The 20,227-nt window shown below is 41.4% G+C and overlaps 2 protein-coding genes across 2 annotated transcripts; one reads left to right on the forward strand and one right to left on the reverse strand.

The window, feature by feature from the left end:
- Positions 1–4,418: 4,418 nt before the first annotated feature.
- Positions 4,419–14,027, reverse strand: uqcrc2b (ubiquinol-cytochrome c reductase core protein 2b). The gene is made up of 14 exons (XM_015963588.3): positions 13,890–14,027; positions 12,775–12,843; positions 12,362–12,511; positions 12,122–12,186; positions 11,979–12,035; positions 11,496–11,620; positions 6,940–7,037; positions 6,808–6,865; positions 6,577–6,672; positions 6,272–6,471; positions 6,107–6,187; positions 5,934–6,010; positions 4,832–4,985; positions 4,419–4,741 (listed from the first exon to the last, which is right to left on the reverse strand). Exons 1-14 carry the CDS (start codon positions 13,920–13,922, stop codon positions 4,658–4,660), a joined length of 1,347 nt encoding a protein of 448 aa, XP_015819074.1. The 5' UTR covers positions 13,923–14,027; the 3' UTR covers positions 4,419–4,657.
- Positions 14,028–14,640: 613 nt separating this feature from the next.
- snu13b (SNU13 homolog, small nuclear ribonucleoprotein b (U4/U6.U5)) lies at positions 14,641–18,602 on the forward strand. The gene is made up of 3 exons (XM_015963587.3): positions 14,641–14,821; positions 14,984–15,104; positions 18,150–18,602. The coding sequence occupies exons 1-3, from the start codon at positions 14,819–14,821 to the stop codon at positions 18,410–18,412; spliced, it is 387 nt and encodes a 128-aa protein (XP_015819073.1). The 5' UTR covers positions 14,641–14,818; the 3' UTR covers positions 18,413–18,602.
- The last annotated feature ends 1,625 nt before the right edge of the window (positions 18,603–20,227 follow it).

Below are 20,227 nucleotides of genomic sequence, written 5' to 3' on the forward strand. Positions count from 1 at the left end.
TTAAATTCTATTTAATTGAACGGAAATGTGCTGGAGGGTGAAAGCATCCCTTAAAGTCAAGTGTGCTTTAAATTTCTAAATATAATGAGGCCTTTATGTAAATATGTAATGTCTCAGTGGTTAAAAAAATCAGTTTTAGTGTAGAAATAACCAGTCCGGCAGGCTGACCTTTAACCCCAAAGGATTTCCTGTTTTCCTTGAACACATCTCCACACATCAACGACTGGGGGAAAGTGTAAATAATGTAATAATTTCCTTCACAATTCTGACATCTATGTCCTCCCATAGAGAGGGAATTCATATGGGCGTGAGCAGAGTTTGTGGTTGCTGCAGATTCCCATAATCATTCCAGAGCATCATTTACCCCGAGTGCAGAACGGGTGCGGATGGGAAACTGTGGCTTCTGCAAAGATCAAAAAACCCTGAGCCCAATCAGAGCACGCACACCGGCTGTGGTGAGGTGCAGGTCCGGATGCAGCGCTGTGTAATCTTTTCACATGATTTCTATTTTGCGAATGCCACATGCAGATTTTCATGAAAAGGAAAAATGTATATGTCACCGGAAGTGAGACATGTCGTTTTTGATGACAGCGATCTCAGTCCACAGGGTATGAAATGAGAAGATGAGTGTGGCCTTTGTTTACCTGCTTCTCTCTTTACACGTAGTTGCTTATTAATAAAACAGAGTGCCTAAAAGAAAAACAGAAACAACATAACTCCGATTTTCCATATAATTGTTCTTCTGTACATAATAAAGTAGAGGGAAAACAGTCACACCTGAGAGTGCAGAGCTCTAGCTCCCTAGACCTCATTAAATCCAGTCAGCAGCTTCCTGACTTTAGCTAAATCACTCCCACGCTTTAAAATTAAGACTACTTTGTACATTAATGTTCGGCTTTAAATTTAACTTTACTGCAAGAATAAGGATGTTTACAAAGAAGCCCTGGCAAAAATTCACAATCGTTAATAATTATGACATTTCAGTTGATTTACTTTCCACAGAAAATACAAAAAATATCACAAGGCTGATTAATTGAAGTGTTGGTCATTTGAGTGTTTTAGAACACGCCTTAAGTAATTTAAAAGGAGGAGCATAAATCTGACAAAGAAAGAAACATCAAGACATAAAAAACATGGATGCAAACTTTGATTTCCTGTTATCCGGTGTTGTTCTAAATGAATGCACTGTGATTAAATATTTGGGACATCCCGTATCTGCTGACCTGACAGACGATGTGGACATTTACAGACAGTGCCATCTACTGTATGTGCAGGCGAACACACTGATATGTAGATTTGGAATGAGTTCTGTACCTGTGAAAACTGCACTGTTTAAAGCATCCTGTACCCCTATGTACACTGCCCACCTATGGAGGCGGAACAAGCAAAGCAGCATGAGGAAACTCACTGTTGCATGTAATGATGGGTTAAGGACAATGCTTAGAAAGCCAAGATGGTGCAGTACAAGCACAATGTTTGTTAGTGTGGGTGTTCCCACAAGCCCTGCAGTGAGACGGTATCTCGTGTACAGTTGTATGTGTAGATTAAGGGACTATAATAACAATATAATCCAGTCCCTGACAAACCCTTCACAGAGTTCTGTCATGTTTTATTCTAACATGTTGAATTACTGGCATGTTAACCTTTATGTGAGCCTAAAGTAGCTTGCATGTATTTTACCTATTTAATTATTCTTTTTTTTATATATGTTATGGACCTTCTTGTGTCTTTAATAAAGTGATTGATTGATTGATTGATTGATTTGAATGAGAAAAATGTAATTCAGATGTGTGAACTACATAATTATTAATTTTATACTATTATCAATAATAAAATTTGATTAAAAGTAGATGACAAATCATGCCAAGTTTTAAGGATAAAGCAGGTGGAACATTGTTTATCTCCTTGTAGGATTCTAATCCCAACTACACACTGAGGCATGGTGGTGGCAGCATGGTGTGTATTTGTGTGTCTTCAGTTCAGCTAACATCCCAACAGTGAAGCATGGTGATAGTTTAGCATAGCTAAAATGTTATCTTAATGTATTCTTCAATTTGAATTTGAATCTTCATTATCTCTGTTCCCTGAAAATGTCATAAATTTAGATTTGTTTACATTTAATGATAACTTATTATAATCAAACCACTTTTTAATTAAAACCAATTCATTTTCTACCACTTGCAGTAATTCATTCATGTCTTCCCCTGTGCACATAAAGTTTGTATCATCTGCAAACATAAGTTTAACCGAGTCGATACGGAAACTATGTCATTCAAATAAAGCGTGAATAATTTTGTTCCTAGAATCGAGCCTTGCGGCATTCCCCATCTTACCGGCTGTGAATCCACATTATTGACAGTTACATATTAAAATCTGCTACTTAAATAACTTTGTAGCCATTGATTTGTTTTTTCACAAATAGTATAATGTTCACATTTTTTAAAGCAGTATGCCTCAATCAAGTCAGTTAAAACACTCACTACAGTTTCTGATCAATTGATTTTGCAACACGCTCTATAAATTCGATTACTGGTCATGAAGTTGAATGATTTTTCCTAAAGCCATATTGAAGGTCATTTAAAAGATCAAACTTATTAGTAAATGCTTCAAGTCAAATTTCTCTAATATTTTTGAGACCTGCGGTAGTAAAGAGATAGGTCTATAGTTGCAAGCTATTGTCTTACCACCACTAACTAGGTAACTCTGGCTATTTTCAATTGTTCAGGAATTATACCACTCAAAAAGGTTTAGTAGCAGGTTCAACGGTGCAGTGCATGATTTCTTTAATGAGAGACATATCTATCCCGGGAAAATCCAAGGATTTTTACTTGTATATCTGTGTACTACTTGTAAAACAATATTGGGTCTTACACCACTCAAAAACATACTTGTATTAATAATTATTTCATGCTTGATGTCAACATTTTAGCTAAATTACCATTTACAATGTTCTTATCTTCATTGTTGGTCACGATACCGGCTTCTTTTTATTTGCTATTAGTATGTTTAACACCATCCAGGTATCCTTAATGTTTTTTTTTGGTTTAAGAATAGATAGTAGTAGTCTTTTTTTTTTTGCTTTCTGATTATTGTGGTTAATTGATTTTGTATTCCTTATACAGTTAGGGTTAGAGTTCCTTTGTAGGATTTCTAATCAAAATTCAGACACAATGACTTATTTTTTACAGCCCCTTTCCAAACCTTGGAAAACCAAGGTGGGTGTTTTTAAAAGCATTTGTTTATAATATTTGAGAAGACGGTGTTTTCCTGTTTTCATCTGATTTAAAATCACCACAAATCAAAGTCATTTTGTTTCTATATCGCCCAAAAAGCTCTTCAATGCGCTCGTTAAGCTGGTCTACGGAAGAACCTGGACTACGATAAATACAATTCATAATAATGTTTCTGGATTCTTTGCATTTATTTCAATTTTCAGACACTCCATCAGGTTCTCAACAACTATGGTTCTATTCACGTCTTCTACAATCAATACCCGTCTATTAGGTCTGTTCTGATGTACATTACATAACCATCTAGTTTATCCAATAACTCTTCCCATCTTTGATCCAGGTCTCTGAAACTGCAACAGCTGTGCAACATTCAGAAGAGTCTGCTGAAATGCTGGCTTGTCCGAAATAATGCTGAATAACAGCAGAAACATGAAATTGACTTCTCTGAGCATGTGTGAATCATCTGGTCTCACACACACACACACACACACACGCACACGCACACGCACGCACACACGTGCGTTTGGTTTTCTTTCCTCCAGAGGACATCAGACGGGGATCCAGACCCTTAAAGACTCCCCTATAAGGTTACTAGGGCTGGGCAGTAAATCAAAAAGTAATCATTATCAAAATATCTGACTTTTAGAGAAAATTTTCCCCACATCAATAAATTTGTTAATAAAAAAATGAAAAGATGTGTGTAGGCTGGCAACATTCACGTCCCTTTAAGCTGTACCAGCTTGAGTCCATAAAAATGTGACTCAATACACGTGACAGCCCCATCTAGTGGACAACTTTTGTTTCTGTGCATAACTGTAGGTATCCATTTATCGTTACCGAGGTGAAATCCTCAATATATTGTGATAGGCCGTATAGCCCAGCCCTAACTGTAACATTACACAATGTTCTTTAACACCAGCGCAATTAAAAATACGACTTTGTGGCTGTTTGGCAAATCTCGCGAGAAAGAGTGGAAGTCTTTTATTCTAGAATATCAACTTCTAAAGAATAAAAATATATCTGTCTCGATACATGTAGCGTTAGCATTTATGATCTGTTTTTGTGCGTGAATTGTCCAGTTTTTTCCCATAACAAGTTTAAAACGCTTGTATTTTGTAATGATTTTGTCACCATTCTTCATTCTGATTTTTGCCTGATTTGCTTAAAGTGACAGCACACACTCAGATCTTATAAGGTAGATAGAATTTATTCCTTAATTTACACCAGATGTACAGGGACATGTGGACAGATGAGATTACAGAGGTGCACCAGAGCATCACCCAACACCTACAAACACCCATTGGTGTTAAAACATGGTTGTTTTTTCCATCGTCTTCTTACGAAAATCCAATAAAGACATTTATTGTTGTTCAAATGAGGAGGAAACAAATTCTGCTTTGTGAATGAACAGTGAGGTGAGGAGGCGCTCAGATCTCATCCAAGAAGGGCGTTTTGATGAGGTTGCCATGGGATGCCATGGCCTTCTTGCCAGTCACAAATTTCTTAGCAGCCTGGAGAAACATGAAAAGTGTCATGTTTAAGTAAAAACCAGAGAAAATCCTGCCTTTGTTTCATCAACGGGCAACAATTTGTTCCCTTACATTAGCAACATCTGTCAAGGAGACGTTGTCGATGCTTTTAGAGATTTCGTCAGCCGAGCGGTAGGATCCATCAGCGAGAGCCTGAGTGCCCATGGCTTCCAGCACGCCCTCTGAAGTCTCCAGAGACATCAGGAAGTGACACTTCAACTGGGCCCTGAAGGATGAGACATGCTCATTAAGACAGAGGTCATTGTCGTCTTCCTCCGCTTATCCAGGTCTGGGTCGCGGAGGCAGCATCCCAACTAGGGAGCTCCAGACCGTCCTCTCCCCGGCCACCTCCACCAGCTCCTCCGGCAGGACCCCAAGGCGTTCCCGGACCAGATTGGAGATGTAACCTCTCCAACGTGTCCTGGGTCGACCCGGGGGCCTCCTGCCGGCAGGACATGCCCGAAACACCTCCCCAGGGAGGCGTCCAGGAGGCATCCTGACCAGATGCCCAAACCACCTCAACTGACTCCTTTCGATCCGGAGGAGCAACGGTTCTACTCCGAGTCCCTCCCGAATGTCCAAGCTCCTCACCCTATCTCTAAGGCTGAGCCCGGCCACCCTACGGAGGAAACTCATTTCGGCCGCTTGTATCCGCGATCTCGTTCTTTCTTAAGACAGAGGTATAAGAGTAAACTTCTGGAAAAACAAGCTAAGATCAGATAGCAGCTGTATGAAGGGTACAAACTGTAGTTAAAACTGAAAACAGGCACATGGAAACTCCAGTTTCCCACTTCAACCAGACAGGTGTGCTCAGAGATGCACCACAAACCCCACTGAGACATTTATCTGCATGCTATCTACTGGATCTCCTCCATGTGAAACAGCCAAGATGGAGAGATTACAAATGAATTATTACATAACCTGCATAACTACTCCCACCTACTAGAACCTACAATTTAACTGTGAACAAGCAGGGCTCTGCTGGTTTAATCACAGATATGTGACAGATCATCGTTATTTAGGCGTTTATTTAAGCCTCACAGTTTGTCATTGATCATTTTCCCCGTTTTCTCTGAAACACAAACCGACCTAAAGCCAAGTCTGGTAGATCTTTATCACACTCAGATTTCAGTGCTGGGTACTTCTCAGCATATCATCTAGATTAGTTTCTTACTTGGCCCGAGTGAGGTCGGCAGCTGTGACCCCACCGTCAGCAACAGCCTTCACCTGAGCGAGAGCCGCCTTAATCACCTGTGGAAACGACAGACAGCCGTTACCATGGAGACACATCCAGCTGGTTCTTCTGATGAAAAGGACAAAGCGCCACTGTAACTACTTGATACTTACATCTCCAGCCGCTGCACCTTGGGAAATTGTGTAAACTCCAAACAGACCAGAGTCGGAGTAGCTAGCATTGAAAGCACTGACCTGTTACAGTAAATAAATGAATGAATCCATGTGTGAACACATCTCTCTATAGAGAGTAAATGACTGGATCAGAGTGACACTCACATCAAAGGGGTCAGCTGTTGCCTTGGCAACCCCCTGGACCAGTTTGCTGGAGCTGCTGGATCCCCTCTTGACGTGTGGACCGGCTCCCAGTAAATGCTGCAGCACGCTGAATGCCAGAGCCTCGCTGGAGCCTGCAGCAGCTGACTGGCTCACCACGGCTGAATGCACCAGACTGCCAATGCCCGGCAGACGGATCTCTCCTGCAGAACACACAACAGCTTCTAAGGCTTCATGAACTGGAGGTGTCGAAAGCTCAAGTTAGTGTGAATAATCCTGCAGGTGATTAATGGTTAGGCCCAGCTCACCCCCACGATACCGAGTCTGGGCCCTCAAGGTTCCGGCTCCACTGCGGATGTTGAGGAACTGCTCCCCCACCTGCTTCAGCACTGCGTGGTCTACGCCTGGTTTCAAGGTGAGCATCACAAGGCTTTAGTTATTAGGGAAGAGGCGTGTTTTCTCCATTATGATTAAAATACCCACATAACTGGTGTTTAGTTTTCTGTGACGAGTAAATTAAATATGATCACTCTTCTTACCAAGTCCAACGAGAGCCATTCTTCCACTTGTAAAATTGTTTTGGACAAACTGATGCAGCTGGAAGGAGAAAAAACACATTCTAGTATAAATTTTCCATCAGCACGGATGTAGAAAAGACTAAAAGGACTCACGTGTTCAGAGTGGATGTTGCCGACCATGTGGTCTGGACAGTACAGGGAGTTGCACAGGGCGTCCTTATAGGCTGCTTCGTGTAGACCCTCAACCACACCTGGGGAAGAGAAAGGCACGTAATCAAACAGAAACCTGGAGGGGATGATGGGTTTGTTTTACATCAGGGCCTGGATTTGATAGTGCAGCTTATAACAACCATTAAAGAGACATTTTATCTACACGTGAGGAAGAAACTAATAAAATCCGCCCACGCTAAAGGAAACTCTTCCTGTTCACTCACACCTCTTCTCTTTGGTGTCCCTCTCTAGTCCTTATTCATTCTAAATTCCGAGTTCATTGTGTCATTTCTGGCTAACTTTTCTCGGAAAAACAAGCTTCGAGGACAGCTGGAACGCACTATAAAGTTGTGAAGGCAAACATGGCTGGAATCTCAGAGTGTTGGCTCATATGTAGGGAAGGATTCACGGTAGTGCTGAGGTATTATGGCCGCTGCAGGCCCCCGTACCTGCCACCTGAGTGGGCTCAGCCCATCTCTCCACACAAACAGAACACACCTGTTAACTCTAGAATTTCAGCTTCATTAATACAGGCGTGACCGGCTCCTGCTAGCTTGCTGCTTCTACGTTAGACGCAAGTTTATTTTCCTGCATCAAATATTTTTGTTGAAAAAAATGGAAAAGCTTTGTCTACTTGTGGTAAAGTGCTGCAAACGGGTGTGTGTGTGTGTGTGTGTGTGTGTGTGTGTGTGTGTGTGTGTGTGTGGTGGGGGGTCAGGGTTACAGAGTCATGTCCGCCTGGCTCGTTTCCTTGAACTTTATTGAACTCTGAACAGAAACAAGCTCTCCTGTTGGCCTCTCGCCTCTAGTAATTCTTAAACATTGACTGCAAAACACAGAGACAGCTAAATTTGCTGAAACAACCATGAAATATGTTTTTTAACAGAAAGATGAATAAAATCTAAGACCTTGCTAAAGCACTCAGTCTTCTGCAGAACCACGTTTGTAACGGTTACATTTTAAAATCTGGTTAGTGATATGTTTAATTATCGTTTCATGTTATAATATCAGGATTTTTAGGTTAATAAATATGGAAATGTGGAATTCAGAAAAATAAAAACTGAATTAATGAAGTTTGGAAATAAATAAAATGGATGTAATAGGGCTAGGGATGTCCCGATACAACTTTTTCACTTCTGATACAATACAGACATTGCAGCCTTCAGTAGACTGATACCGACATCAATGCGATACAATATCTGTATAAATCATACTAGGGTTGGGCGATTAGTGTCGTTTCTCCCACCGCCAATCGTCAGTCCAAAAAAAGTCGATGGACGATTTACTCGTGCATGTGACGTCATGACGCACGGACTGATTTGCGAACACAGAAGAAGCCCAAAACATAGATTTTTTAAACAAGCGCAGCACATATGTTTGCTGGAAGAGAAATTAATATTTTTCTTTTGTTTAATTTTGTATTTGTAGTTTGGTAGAGTGACGTATAAACGGTCGTATTAAATACAGTTAACATGTTAAACAGAAGCCTCGTCTTTGCTTCCCCGTGGTGCCCACTGTTGTGGTTTTTATAAAAGCAAAATGTTTCTTTCTGAACAAAAACTTCTGGGTTGTTTCTTTTATAAGTGGGGATGGAAGGAATCGCTGCTGCGTTTGGACGCACTCTGAGGAGGCAGCTCGCTGCCAGAGGTCACATGATCCATTTACCCCGTCACTTTCATTTTCTAAATAATGAATAATCATTCGTTAAATTTCCATTCATTTTAATTAATATTTAGTGCAACCCAGCTGATCAGAATGCCCCAGTAACACGAACAATGCAATTAAACCATTTCACTTAAATTGGGAACATGTAACCTGCTGCGGCTCGGACGCACATTCCTCCTGCGCCGCGTGAACCCGACCTGGTCACCTGCAGCTTGTGTGTGATCAGATGTCTCTAGGGAGCTTGCTGAGGAGGTTATGAGCTTCCAGACTTTTGCCTCAGACAGACTCATGACTGTTTAAATAATGTTCTGGATGGATCCGTGCTCTGCTGACAAACTCGAAGCAGGTGCTGAATAACGACGAGCGCTACTTCAGCCAGAGTTTTAAATCAGGAAACGTTTCTCCAAACGAAATAACCAGAAGTCTTCCAGGCTCTGAAAGATGGAAGGGTTTCCACTTTCCGCTCAACCCCGCGCTGTAGTGCACGATGTCGAGTGCGTCACAGACGCTCTCCGAACCCCTCCTCAGCGCGCCGCTTGTGAGTGCGCTGTCAGCAGCCAGAGGCGGAGGAGGTGAGAAAAGGCTCAGATGTGCTGATGGAGATCTTTTTTTGATTGTTACCTCCGAGATGTTCTCTGTGCGTAACGTGTAAAATATTCATCAACAACAAACAAATAAACAAACAAATCGCCTCCTGTAAAGAACAACCGTAACGGCTCACCAATACCGCCGATGGCCGATTCATTCGTCCCATCGCCCAGCCTTAAATCATACATACATTTCATAATGTGGAATGTATGAAAGGCTTGATCATGTGATATTACTCAGTCGTAGAGCAAGAGTCAATAACAAAAAACGGTAAGTATGAAAAAAGTGTCCTTTTTTCTCTCAAAACCATTAGTTTCAAAAATCTGAACCTTAACAGACCGCTAATATCGGAGATTTTTGATGCAGTCCGATATAATCCCATCCAGCGTTTTTGGGCCAATAGCAAATGACTTCTGATATTCATATCGGAATGGGACATCCCTAAATAGGGCCCTGGTATACTGCTGAAGAAGTAGTGAATTCATTTTAACAACATTTTATTGTGCTTTGTTGTATCGTTGTCAGAGTACTCAGGAACACTGTGATAACATTTTTAGGCCATATTGCCCACCACCAATGTCTAAGTCCCACAACAACAGCGGTGATGTTCAACATTCTGCTCGGTCTCTGAACTCAAAAATGGCAACAAGCAGAAAGTTCTGGAGCAACCATCGACTCCGCCTCCTAGCCAACCCGTGACCGACAGTCCCTGACACCACGTTTTGGGACCGACTCAGTACGCGCTTAGAACCACATGCTGAAAAGTTGGGAGAAATAGCAGACCCATGCCGTTGCTGTTGGAGAAGGGATTTAACCCTAGTGCGTTCGTTTTAAAGTTCAGATTCTCCTCCATGAGGACGTCCATAACCTCGCTCCTCTATAGACATCTGAACTTTTACATATTAACTTGTTCACTGTCGGCCGTTTTCTGATCAGTAAAGCCCTTCGCTGCCAACGTTTTTCAGAGTTTTCACGGTCTTTTGAAGAGTTACAAAACGTTGTGCTCTATGATGATGTCAACGCCAAAACTACCAAAACAAAGCGGAGACTCACCTCTTACATCAGGAAGAATCTCCATGTGTCTAGCGTTATACGTTCTTTCGTAATCCGTTGTCGAATTGTGATCAACAGATGCTTTTCCGGTTGGTGCCTCACCTTTTTTTTTTACAGCAGCGGCCCAAAACGATCTCCTAACTCATGGAATTTCTGCTTCCTGGTCATGTGACATGTGATGTACGTGGATGAAGATCGGCTTTAGAGCTGAGATGTTTGTTCTCACCGTGCGGGGGCTCGTTCCGATGCCCACACAGTAAAAAAAATGCATATGATGTGCTGACGACTTTAGTCGTCAATGGCAGTGAATGAGTTAAAAGAACATTGTCACAGGATAAATCTGGTGTTATAATGAATAATTGGGTTTTTTCACATTACTTATAATGAAATCAAACAGCCATGTGGCATCATTACAGAACTGGTCACTTGTTTAATCAACACATTTGAACTGGTCTCTTGTAAGTCATTCCCATGGTGGGAGGGACTATAGCGGTGCACCATTTCCAGTAACTAGCAGTAACCCACATCACAGCTGAGCTTCAGACGGAAGGTTTGGAGTCTGATTTTGTGATATTTGGACATCTCGCCTAGGATTGGATAACAGCAATGCCACTCTACCACTGCCTTGCTACTTGGATGTTTTATCTCTACAAATAACACAAGCCAGGAGGAGTTCTGCTGTGTGGTGAAGTTGCTATTGCTAACGGCCAACTTAAACTAGCCAAGATGTCTGCTGCTGATTCCTGGACATTAAAACAACAACAGCCCTCCTCATTGTGAGTCAAGATGAGTGAGTCCATGAATGTTAAAGGACAGGGTGACGTAGATATGTCAGGATTTTCAAATCCTAGAGTTTCGCCATCTATTTTCTATCAGAGACTGTTGCAGGAGATAGGTGTAGGAGACTATTTTCATGTTCAGCCTGCATGAAAAACAGAATGACCCATTATAATCAGAAAAAATTAATTGAAAAAATAGATTTTCAGTGTTCCACAACTTTAATCACGCTAAACCAAGTGGAACACAAAAAGCGGGACACCATCTACTCTTTCTAATGCTTTGTGATCGTTTCAGTGTGTGTGTGTGTGTGTGTGTGTGTGTGTGTGTGTGTGTGTGTGTGTGTGTGTGTGTGTGTGTGTGTGTGTGTGTGTGTGTGTGTGTGTGTGTACTGTAGGAGAAATAAAAAGAGCCACCTATCTGAGAGCTCTGTGCAGCGCGAGCCTTGTCCAGCTTCATTCTGGGTGTGAGCTCAGACACCTCCCACGGACGGAACTCTGGAGCTGTTGTCACGTTTATCAGCAACTCCATCACCGTATCGCTGCAGAACGATAGAAAGATGGAGGAAAAAGCTCAAGGTTTGTAAGGGAGAGTTACTATTAAGTTTATTATTATTATGTTTATTCATTTAGCAGACGCTTTTATCCAAAGCGACTTACAATTTATAACCTATAGAGCATGTTGTGATCTGTGGGGGAAACTGGAGTACCCGGAGGAAACCCACGCATGCATGGGGAGAACACGCAACTCCACGCAGAAAGGCTGCAGCCGAGTTTCAAACCTGCAACCTTCGTGCTGCGAGGCAACAGTGCTAACAACGGCGCCGCCATGCAGCCATTTACCAGTTACATTTTAAAAATATAGCCATTCCCATCACAAGTGCCTGTTTAAGCACTTACATGTCGTCTCTCAAGCAGTCCACAGTGTACACCATATTCTCTCTGGACGAAGTCACGCTGCACAGAAACATGAAAATATTCACAGTGAGCACTTGTGAAAGCCTCAACTTTTCTACATCAGTTTTTAGGAGGTCATTTCTGACCTCATGCTGCCTCCAACTGCCTCGATAGCATGGCAGATTTTGAACGCAGATGCTCCCTTGGTTGTCTGTAAAATGAAAAAAAGCAGACTGCTATCAAAACGAGACAAATGTCAAAGTCTTAAAATACAGGAGAGAATTAAAAAGGCTTAAATGTTACATTTCTTAATAATAATAAAGATTTTGCAGCCCAGAAGGCTGATGAGGACAACAACTACTGTAAGCTGTACTGAACTGTCGTACCAGATTGGAGGCCAGCCTGAGGAGGTGGGTGACGCCCAGGTTGTCAGAGGTCTCATAGCGACAGCCGGCTTTAACAAAGACACCAATTTTTGAGGCTGGGGAATAATTCTCAAGTGATGCAATCACCAGCCCACTGGGCAGTTTGGTTACCTGGACATAAACACACGTGTGAGCGGCGTCACACAACAGACAATCAGCATGAAAGGCTTGTCCAAGATCCAGGGACCTCATTTATCAACCGAAGGAAGGAATATAGGAATATTTCTACAAATGTTTAATGAATGAGACCCCAGTTTAATTACATGCAGCTGGACAAAAAATAAATAAATAAATAAAAAATAGGTAAACGGTTAAAGCAGAAAATAAACAGATTAGTTTATACCATCACACCTAAACCTACATCAGCTACTCACCTGAACATCTTGTGGCTGAAACCCAGTGGCTTCCACCTTACGGGCTGCCTGGGCTGCATACAGCCTCGTCTGGAGAAACACAACACAACAAAACAACTAAAGCCATGCTGCTTTGAAGCAAGGGCACTAGAAATGAGTTTTAACAAGGAGTGTTCACCTCTTCAAGGGTAATATTATACTGTACAAACACAGGACCAAGGTTCCTCTACATTTACCAAAATCAAATGCAAGCATCTTCAAGGTGACATTTCAATGTTTTAAAGCACCTTATGTTGATGACAATTCACAATCTATAACTGCTCTAAACAATTAATTTGCATCTTTATCACATATTTACGGGTTATTGTACAAAAACTAGTTGTATTTACTGTTGAAATACAATCAGTTTATAGAAAACACGCTTTAGATTTATCATTATCAGATTCCTCATTGCCAGATTATAATCCAAACCAGTAGACGATGGACATCAGGAGACAGCCACTGATGCTGGTAAATCTTTTAAGGCACCAATGACTGTCCATCTTTAATTTCACATTGAACCAACTTTAAAGAGAGATAACCCACCCTGAATAAGTGTGTGTTTTGTGTGTCCCCGAGTGAATGAACAGTTGGGATTTCCTTTTTGTTAATTGCATGTTTTAAAATGTGCTTTTGTCGTACAAAGATTGAAGGTTTCTTTCCAAATGAAAATCACTTGATAATTTTAGTCTTCATTCACCGATCCAGATATGTATTTGAGTGAGATACACACACCTAGAGTTAAGCCTTCTGAAAAATGCTAAAGCTACTACGTACCCTCTGGTATGCTAACTAGCCTAGCTAGCTGCTAGTTGTTAATTATCTTACATTTAAACAATTGAGGAGTCAGTCATTAGAGCCTAACACAGTGGAGATTAATTCATGATCATATACATACATGTCTAGAAAAATAGTTATTCTTGGTCACATCAAGTTTTCAGATTAAACAGTCATGTCAAGCTTAGCCGGCTGCTTGTTCCAAGACAAGACAGGTATGGTTTAAAACCACCCAAAGACAGTTAGTGACAGCGACTGGATGGGATGGGAACACTGATCCCGTCACGCAAACTTTCAGAACAAATAAAGTCAGCTCTCACCGTTAACTGACTGATTCCCCGAATCCCCTTCATCTCTCCTGTCTCCTTCAGCCAGGACAACGATACAATATGGCTGAATGGAAAGTGCCCTACCCAGAATGCATAGCGCGTTCATCTCTAGCTTGCATAAACCGCGCGCCCTCTTCAGACCAACAAATAAACTGCATCAACAATTTTTCCAGATCTAAAATCACAAAAAACAAAGAGTTCGAGAACAGCAAATGGGAAATATGAATCAAATTGATTGTGTGTGGAAAATAATTGGCAAATTAAATCTGATTAGATCGTGACACTGATTAATATTTTGCATTTACATAATTAGTAATTCTATAATTAACTTTCCATCATCATCATCATCATCATCATCATCATCATCATCATCATCATCATCATCATCATCATCTTTATAAAGCATTTTCCCACAACTAATAGTCACAGTCCACAATTTAGAAAAAAAAACGACTTCATGAAAGCCCACAAACGCCTCAGGTTTAAAACGAAAACGGGTTCAAAGATAAAAAGTCTAAACCTTCTTTCATATTTTTGTTTTTTTTATTAAAGGTTTATAAGATATCCCCTCGACATTTACAGTGTCATAAAGCAATACACACCATGATACACACTCGAAAGCTGTTTTAAAATAACTTTATTTGAACTTTAGAAAGTATTTTTCAGTTTGTTCATGTTGTTTGTTAATAAAGTTTGTTTTGAAAAAATTACATTCCCTGTGCGCATGTGCAGCCTGACGACCATCACACACGTGGGGTCAACGTTTGGATCTAGTGCATGCTGCAGATAATAGTCGTTTTGTGGCGCTATTAAAACTCGAATGAAACAAGAATAATTCACGTTTCGATTGTATTTATATTCTGAAGACAAATCAAATAGTCCTCCGTGAAGCATTTCGCCGAGAGGGCCGGATTACAAAAATGGTGAGCTTAGTGTAAGAGCTAATAGGCTAACAGACGGGCTTGCATGTAGCATGAATAAGAACACACGGTTGTGCGCTTTCTTAAAATAAGATAATGTGATTTTTGTTAAAGCTGGTTTGTTCTGTTGAAGCTTATTTTGAACCTTCTCATTTTTGTGACCAGAGTGAGCCCCAAGTGAACCCAAAGGCCTACCCTCTGGCCGACGCCACCCTGACCAAAACCATCCTGGACCTGGTGCAGCAAGCCTCCAACTACAAGCAGCTGAGGAAGGGAGCTAACGAAGGTGTGGAAACTATTCGGCTATTTTACTCAACATTTATAACAGAATTTGTAACGAAACAAACGTAGAAGGTGAAAATTTTGCTTTTACATGTAATTATTGGATCATAGGCCGTGTTCTCACTGCTGACTCAATGGTCGAACCAGAATTTCTTTCTCAGATGTGACCCACTTCTGCTTTTTATGACCCACATCTGCTTTTAATGACGTTCACAACACATATTCGTCATAATTATCAAGTTAGACCTGGGTCCCTTTCATATGTAATACTTTAAATCTGAATTTTACATCGACATGTGACAGATGTTCCTATCCTGCGGCAGAGGAAGCAGGAAGCTCTTCTTTACATGTGCGTGTCTGCAGCGCTGTACACTTGCCTCACTGGAGGCTGATGGCAGCTGCATTATCAAAAATTAGAATGGCGCATTAAGACCAATCCATCTATTTTCTTCAGTTTATCCGGGGTCGTGTCACGGCAGCTGCAGTCTACGTCGAGAGGCTTATACTTCCCTCTCCTCAGCCACTTGGGCCAGCTCCTCCCGCAGAATCCCAAGGTCTCCCCTGGTCAGCCATGACATATACAGTGCCTTAACATGCACACTAGAGAACCAAAGTATTGCCCTAAAAAGACTTCTGTAGTTTTTTAAAATGCATATAACGCGTTAGTCTGGCTGAAAGGGAATTGGTTCTAATCTAGTTCAAATGATAATGATAAATGACCCGCACTTGTGTAGCGCCTCTCAGAGTAAGGACTCCAAAGCGCTTTACTCTACAGTGTGTAATTCATCCATTAACACACACATTCACACACTGATGGTGATTAGCTACGATGTAGCCGCAGCTGCCCTGGGTGCACTGTCAGAGGCGAGGCACCCAGATAATACAGTAGCAAGGAAGCGCTGTTGAACGACGGGCGCTTTGTCCCTGTTAACCTATGCTCTCAGTCACATCAGCTGGGAAGCGCCACAAAGGCTCGCTCCGTGCAGCGATCATTTTGGCGTGAGCTCTATTTTTACGTGAGCCGTGAGTGAACAATTCTGGCAGGAAGTAAACTAAAGCAGAAGAGGCAGGCTGGTAAATTTAACAAAAAAAAAATTCACAATAAAACACTGCAATTGATAAAAGTGATCATGTTTGTGTATCTAAATAGACTAGAGAGATGAAAAGGAACAAACACACACCTGCAGAAAAACGTAGTGTTACCATAATTTAAAATTCAGTGTTTACAGCAAAAGATGGATTTAATAAATGTGAATACAAACAAATGCACAGCAGCAGAATCAGCACAGTGTCCAATATCAACAAGCAAGGCAAACTGGTTACACACACACACACACACAGAGCAAGGGCATGTTTAGAAAACAGTAGGCGTGAGCAGAAGTGCTCGTTGAAAATTCTCGCCTGATGTGACCAGAAGAGGAGCGGAGAGCGCACAAATTTTGTGAGCAATCCACTCCGCGGTTCTTCGCAGCTGGTGTGTTCTGGGCATAAGTCTCCTCCCAATTGGACGTGCTTCTCTCAATGTGGAGGAGCAGCGGATCTACTCCGAGCCCCTCCTGTATGACCAAGCTTCTCACCCTATCTCTAAGGGAGAGCCCAGACACCTAGTGGAAAAAACTCATTTTGGCTGCTTGTATCCACAATCTCATTCTTTGGGTCAATACCCAAAGCTGGTGACCATAGGTGAGGGTAGGAACGTAAATCGAAAGCTTCGCCTTATGGCTCAGCTCTCTTCTCACCATGGCAGACGGTACAATGTCCGCATCTCTGCAGACTAGGGCTGGGCAATAAATCGAAAATGTATCGTTATCAAATTTTCTGACTTATCGAGATAATTTTCCCATGTCAAGATGTGTGTAGGTTGTCAACGTTCATGTCCCTTTAAGAAGCTGTACCACCTCGTAAAAGTATGACTCAATGTAAAACATGTGACAGCCCCATCTAGTGGACAACTTTTGTTTCTGCGCATTCCTGTAGTTATCGTCCGTTTATCGTTATCGAGGTGAAATCCTCATCGTGATATTGATTTTAGGCCATATTGCCCAGCCCTACTGCAGATGCATCACCAATCCACATGTCGACCTCATGCTCACTCGTGAACAAGACCCAGAGACACTTAAACTCCTGTACTTGAGAGAGGACCTCATCCCTGACCCGGAGAAGGCATTCTACCCTCTTCCGACTCAAGACCATGGTCGCTGACATAGAGGAGCTGATTCTTATCCCAGCTGCTTCAAACTCTGCTGCAGACTGCTCCAGTGAAAGCTGGACATCACGTTCTGATGAAACTAACAGGACCACATCATCTGCAAAAAACGGAGACTCAATCCTTCGGCCACCAAAACAGATCTCCTCCACACCTTGGCTGCGCCTAGAAATCTTGTCCACAAAAGTTATGAACAGAACGGGTGACAAAGGGCAGCCTTTAAGACTTACAATGTCATTTTAGTATTTTACATTATCAAACGCAGTCTACTAAAATAATGCCATATTTCTCAAATATGTGGCTTTTGGGTTGTTTTTAAACAATTCTGCATATACAAATGCTAAAAGATAGGGATGTGTATTGGTGAAATTCTGGCGATACGATACTTATCACGATACAGGGGAGACAATATATCACGATATATTGCGATATATTCAGCCGGAAAATATTAGCGATTTTTTTAGACTAAAATTATTGTAGGAAAATTCAATAAATGGCCCAAACTGATACTTAACATGATTAACATGAGGTATCTGAACCAAAATAGAGGGATTTACATTTCAGTGGTGGAAACAAACTCCATTCACACTACTGCTGACTAGCGGACGGCATTTGATTTGCACCAAAAGAAAAGAAAATACATAAATGTTTGCACGTAAATTCTTCCAAAAAAAATCGATACACAGCTTTTGAACATCGATATAATATCACAGGAAAAAATATTGTGATATATTGCTATTTCGATATTTTCTTACATTCCTACTAAAAGATAAATCATCCATAAGCTTAACTTCTCTGTAGTCTTGATTTACACACATTAATGTATTTCTTTTGTTTCCTCAGCCACTAAGACTTTAAACCGAGGCATTGCTGAGTTTATAGTCATGGCTGCTGACGCTGAACCGCTGGAGATCATCCTCCACCTGCCACTTCTCTGCGAGGACAAGAACGTGCCGTATGTGTTTGTCCGCTCCAAGCAGGCGCTGGGCCGAGCCTGTGGGGTGTCGCGCCCCGTCATTGCTACCTCTGTCACCATAAAGGAGGGCTCTCAGCTCAAGCCACAGATTCAGTCTGTTCAGATGGCTATTGAGAGACTGCTGGTGTGATTTCTAAGCACTGTTTCAACAGCAGCTCAGCTGGGTTGATGCATCCACAATTCCATCTTATTTTATGTTTGGTAAAAGAAAAAAAAAGTGCTAATCAAATGGATATTTTGTTTGCTTTTTTAAGTTGATTTTAGTTTTCACTTTGCACAGCCATCACCTGTTTAATAAAGTCATTCTTTTTAAATCTTTATTTGACTGTGAGCAGCCTTGTGAAACATCAGTTTAAGAGTTTTAGTACTGTGCAGCAAAATCTGATTTTCTACATAATTTAGCAGAAATGTGAGAAAACCTAAAGGTTGAATATGGAACAGGAACACCAAGGTAACATTTAGTGTATGGAGATTGTAGTGTAGTGTAGTATTAGGTTGGCTGCCGACATGTGAAATGATTTATTTGGGGCTATCTAGGGCAATAAATCAAAAATTTATCGTCATTGAAATTTCTGACTTAACGAGATAATTTTTCACATTTCAATACATTTGATAATTAAAAAAATGAAAAAAAGAAAATAAGAATCCGCACACTTCAATCTGCGATGTAAGAGGTCTCTGACCGAAAGCTTGACCAATAAACTCTTACATCGCAGATAGAAATGTGCGGATTCTTATTTTGTTTTTTCCACTTTTTGATCCAGCTCCTTTCCTAGACGAGCGGTGACTCCTACTATAATTGAAAAAATGAAAATATGTCTGTAGGTTAGCAATGTTTATGTCACTTTAAGAAATGGTACCACCTTGAGTCACGAAAAAAATGCCCTTGTTCGAGCTGAGCAGCGCCTCGTCTGGAAAGCAGCAGGGGGAGTGGCTGGAAGCCGGCGTTTAAGTCGGACAGATTTCCCTGCATGTAGCTTGCGGGTGATGATGGATGACGATACCACGTTTGCGTTCATACTTGTTTCATTTTTTATTTTAATTCTGGTGCCTGTTAGATGCTGAAACGTCCTCACATGCTTGTGGATATCGTATATTGTAGACGTGCATATGAAGATATGAGTGTAATAAGTAAAGGTTCTCAGCTGTAGATTTTTAGTCTGCTTATAGGAAATGTGACAAAAGAAATCAAATCACATTTTATGGCCTATAGTTGTCATCAACGTAACATGATTTACAGAATACACATGACCAACTAACATTTTGCATTCTATCACAGGATGCTTGGATCAAAATGGGAACCAATCAGATCTTCGATCAGGCAAGAGCCAGGCATTTCCCGTCATGCTCTAGGTTTTGCAGCCGGTGGAGAGCAACTGCAATGCCTTGCTCCAAAACCTGCGGCCACCTTGATCTCATGAGGTTATCGTCTACGTAGGCAGTCAGCGTTACGTTCACGTTGGACACAAATCTAACCGGCATGCACTGCTCGCCTACCACCGGTGATCTAATCTGCACAGAACCGGCTCAAACACGGCCTTTGTGACTCAATGTAATACACGTGACAGCCCCGTCTAGTGGACAACTTTTGTTTCTGTGCATACCTGTGGTTATCGTTATGGAAGAGAAATCCTTGTACTGTTGATTTTAGGCCATGTCGCCCAGGCCTCGGTCCATCTGCTGTAGCTTCACCTAAACTCACTGGTTTCAGATCTTTTATGGTCGCTCCTCTTCTGAGAAGGATAAGGACATCTGGCCTCAGAAGCAGATGCTTGACCACCAGAGTCAGCTATTTTCCACAGTACCAGCCTCACTGTGCCAAGTGGACTGATTGGCAACCTGCAGTGGTGCCCTCTAGTGGCTGGTATATAGAAACATAAACCCAGTGTCGTGACATTAAAATAAATGTTGGATAACTTTTTTAATTAAAGTGATTTTAAGGTAA

Source organism: Nothobranchius furzeri, chromosome 16 (assembly GCF_043380555.1).
Source record: "Nothobranchius furzeri strain GRZ-AD chromosome 16, NfurGRZ-RIMD1, whole genome shotgun sequence".
Classification (NCBI taxonomy): domain Eukaryota; kingdom Metazoa; phylum Chordata; class Actinopteri; order Cyprinodontiformes; family Nothobranchiidae; genus Nothobranchius; species Nothobranchius furzeri.

What these genes read in the sequence shown, in the direction of transcription:
- uqcrc2b (XM_015963588.3), bottom strand. Translation starts at nt 13,922, where the DNA reads ATGAAGGGGATTCGGGGAATCAGTCAGTTAACG. An exon ending in TGCACAGAGCTCTCAGATAG is followed by an intron (nt 7,038 to 11,495) that starts GTGGCTCTTTTT and finishes TCTCTTCCCCAG; the next exon opens with GTGTGGTTGAGGGTCTACAC. An exon ending in GCAACATCCACTCTGAACAC is followed by an intron (nt 6,866 to 6,939) that starts GTGAGTCCTTTT and finishes TTCTCCTTCCAG; the next exon opens with CTGCATCAGTTTGTCCAAAA.
- snu13b (XM_015963587.3), top strand. An exon ending in GAGGAAGGGAGCTAACGAAG is followed by an intron (nt 15,105 to 18,149) that starts GTGTGGAAACTA and finishes TTGTTTCCTCAG; the next exon opens with CCACTAAGACTTTAAACCGA.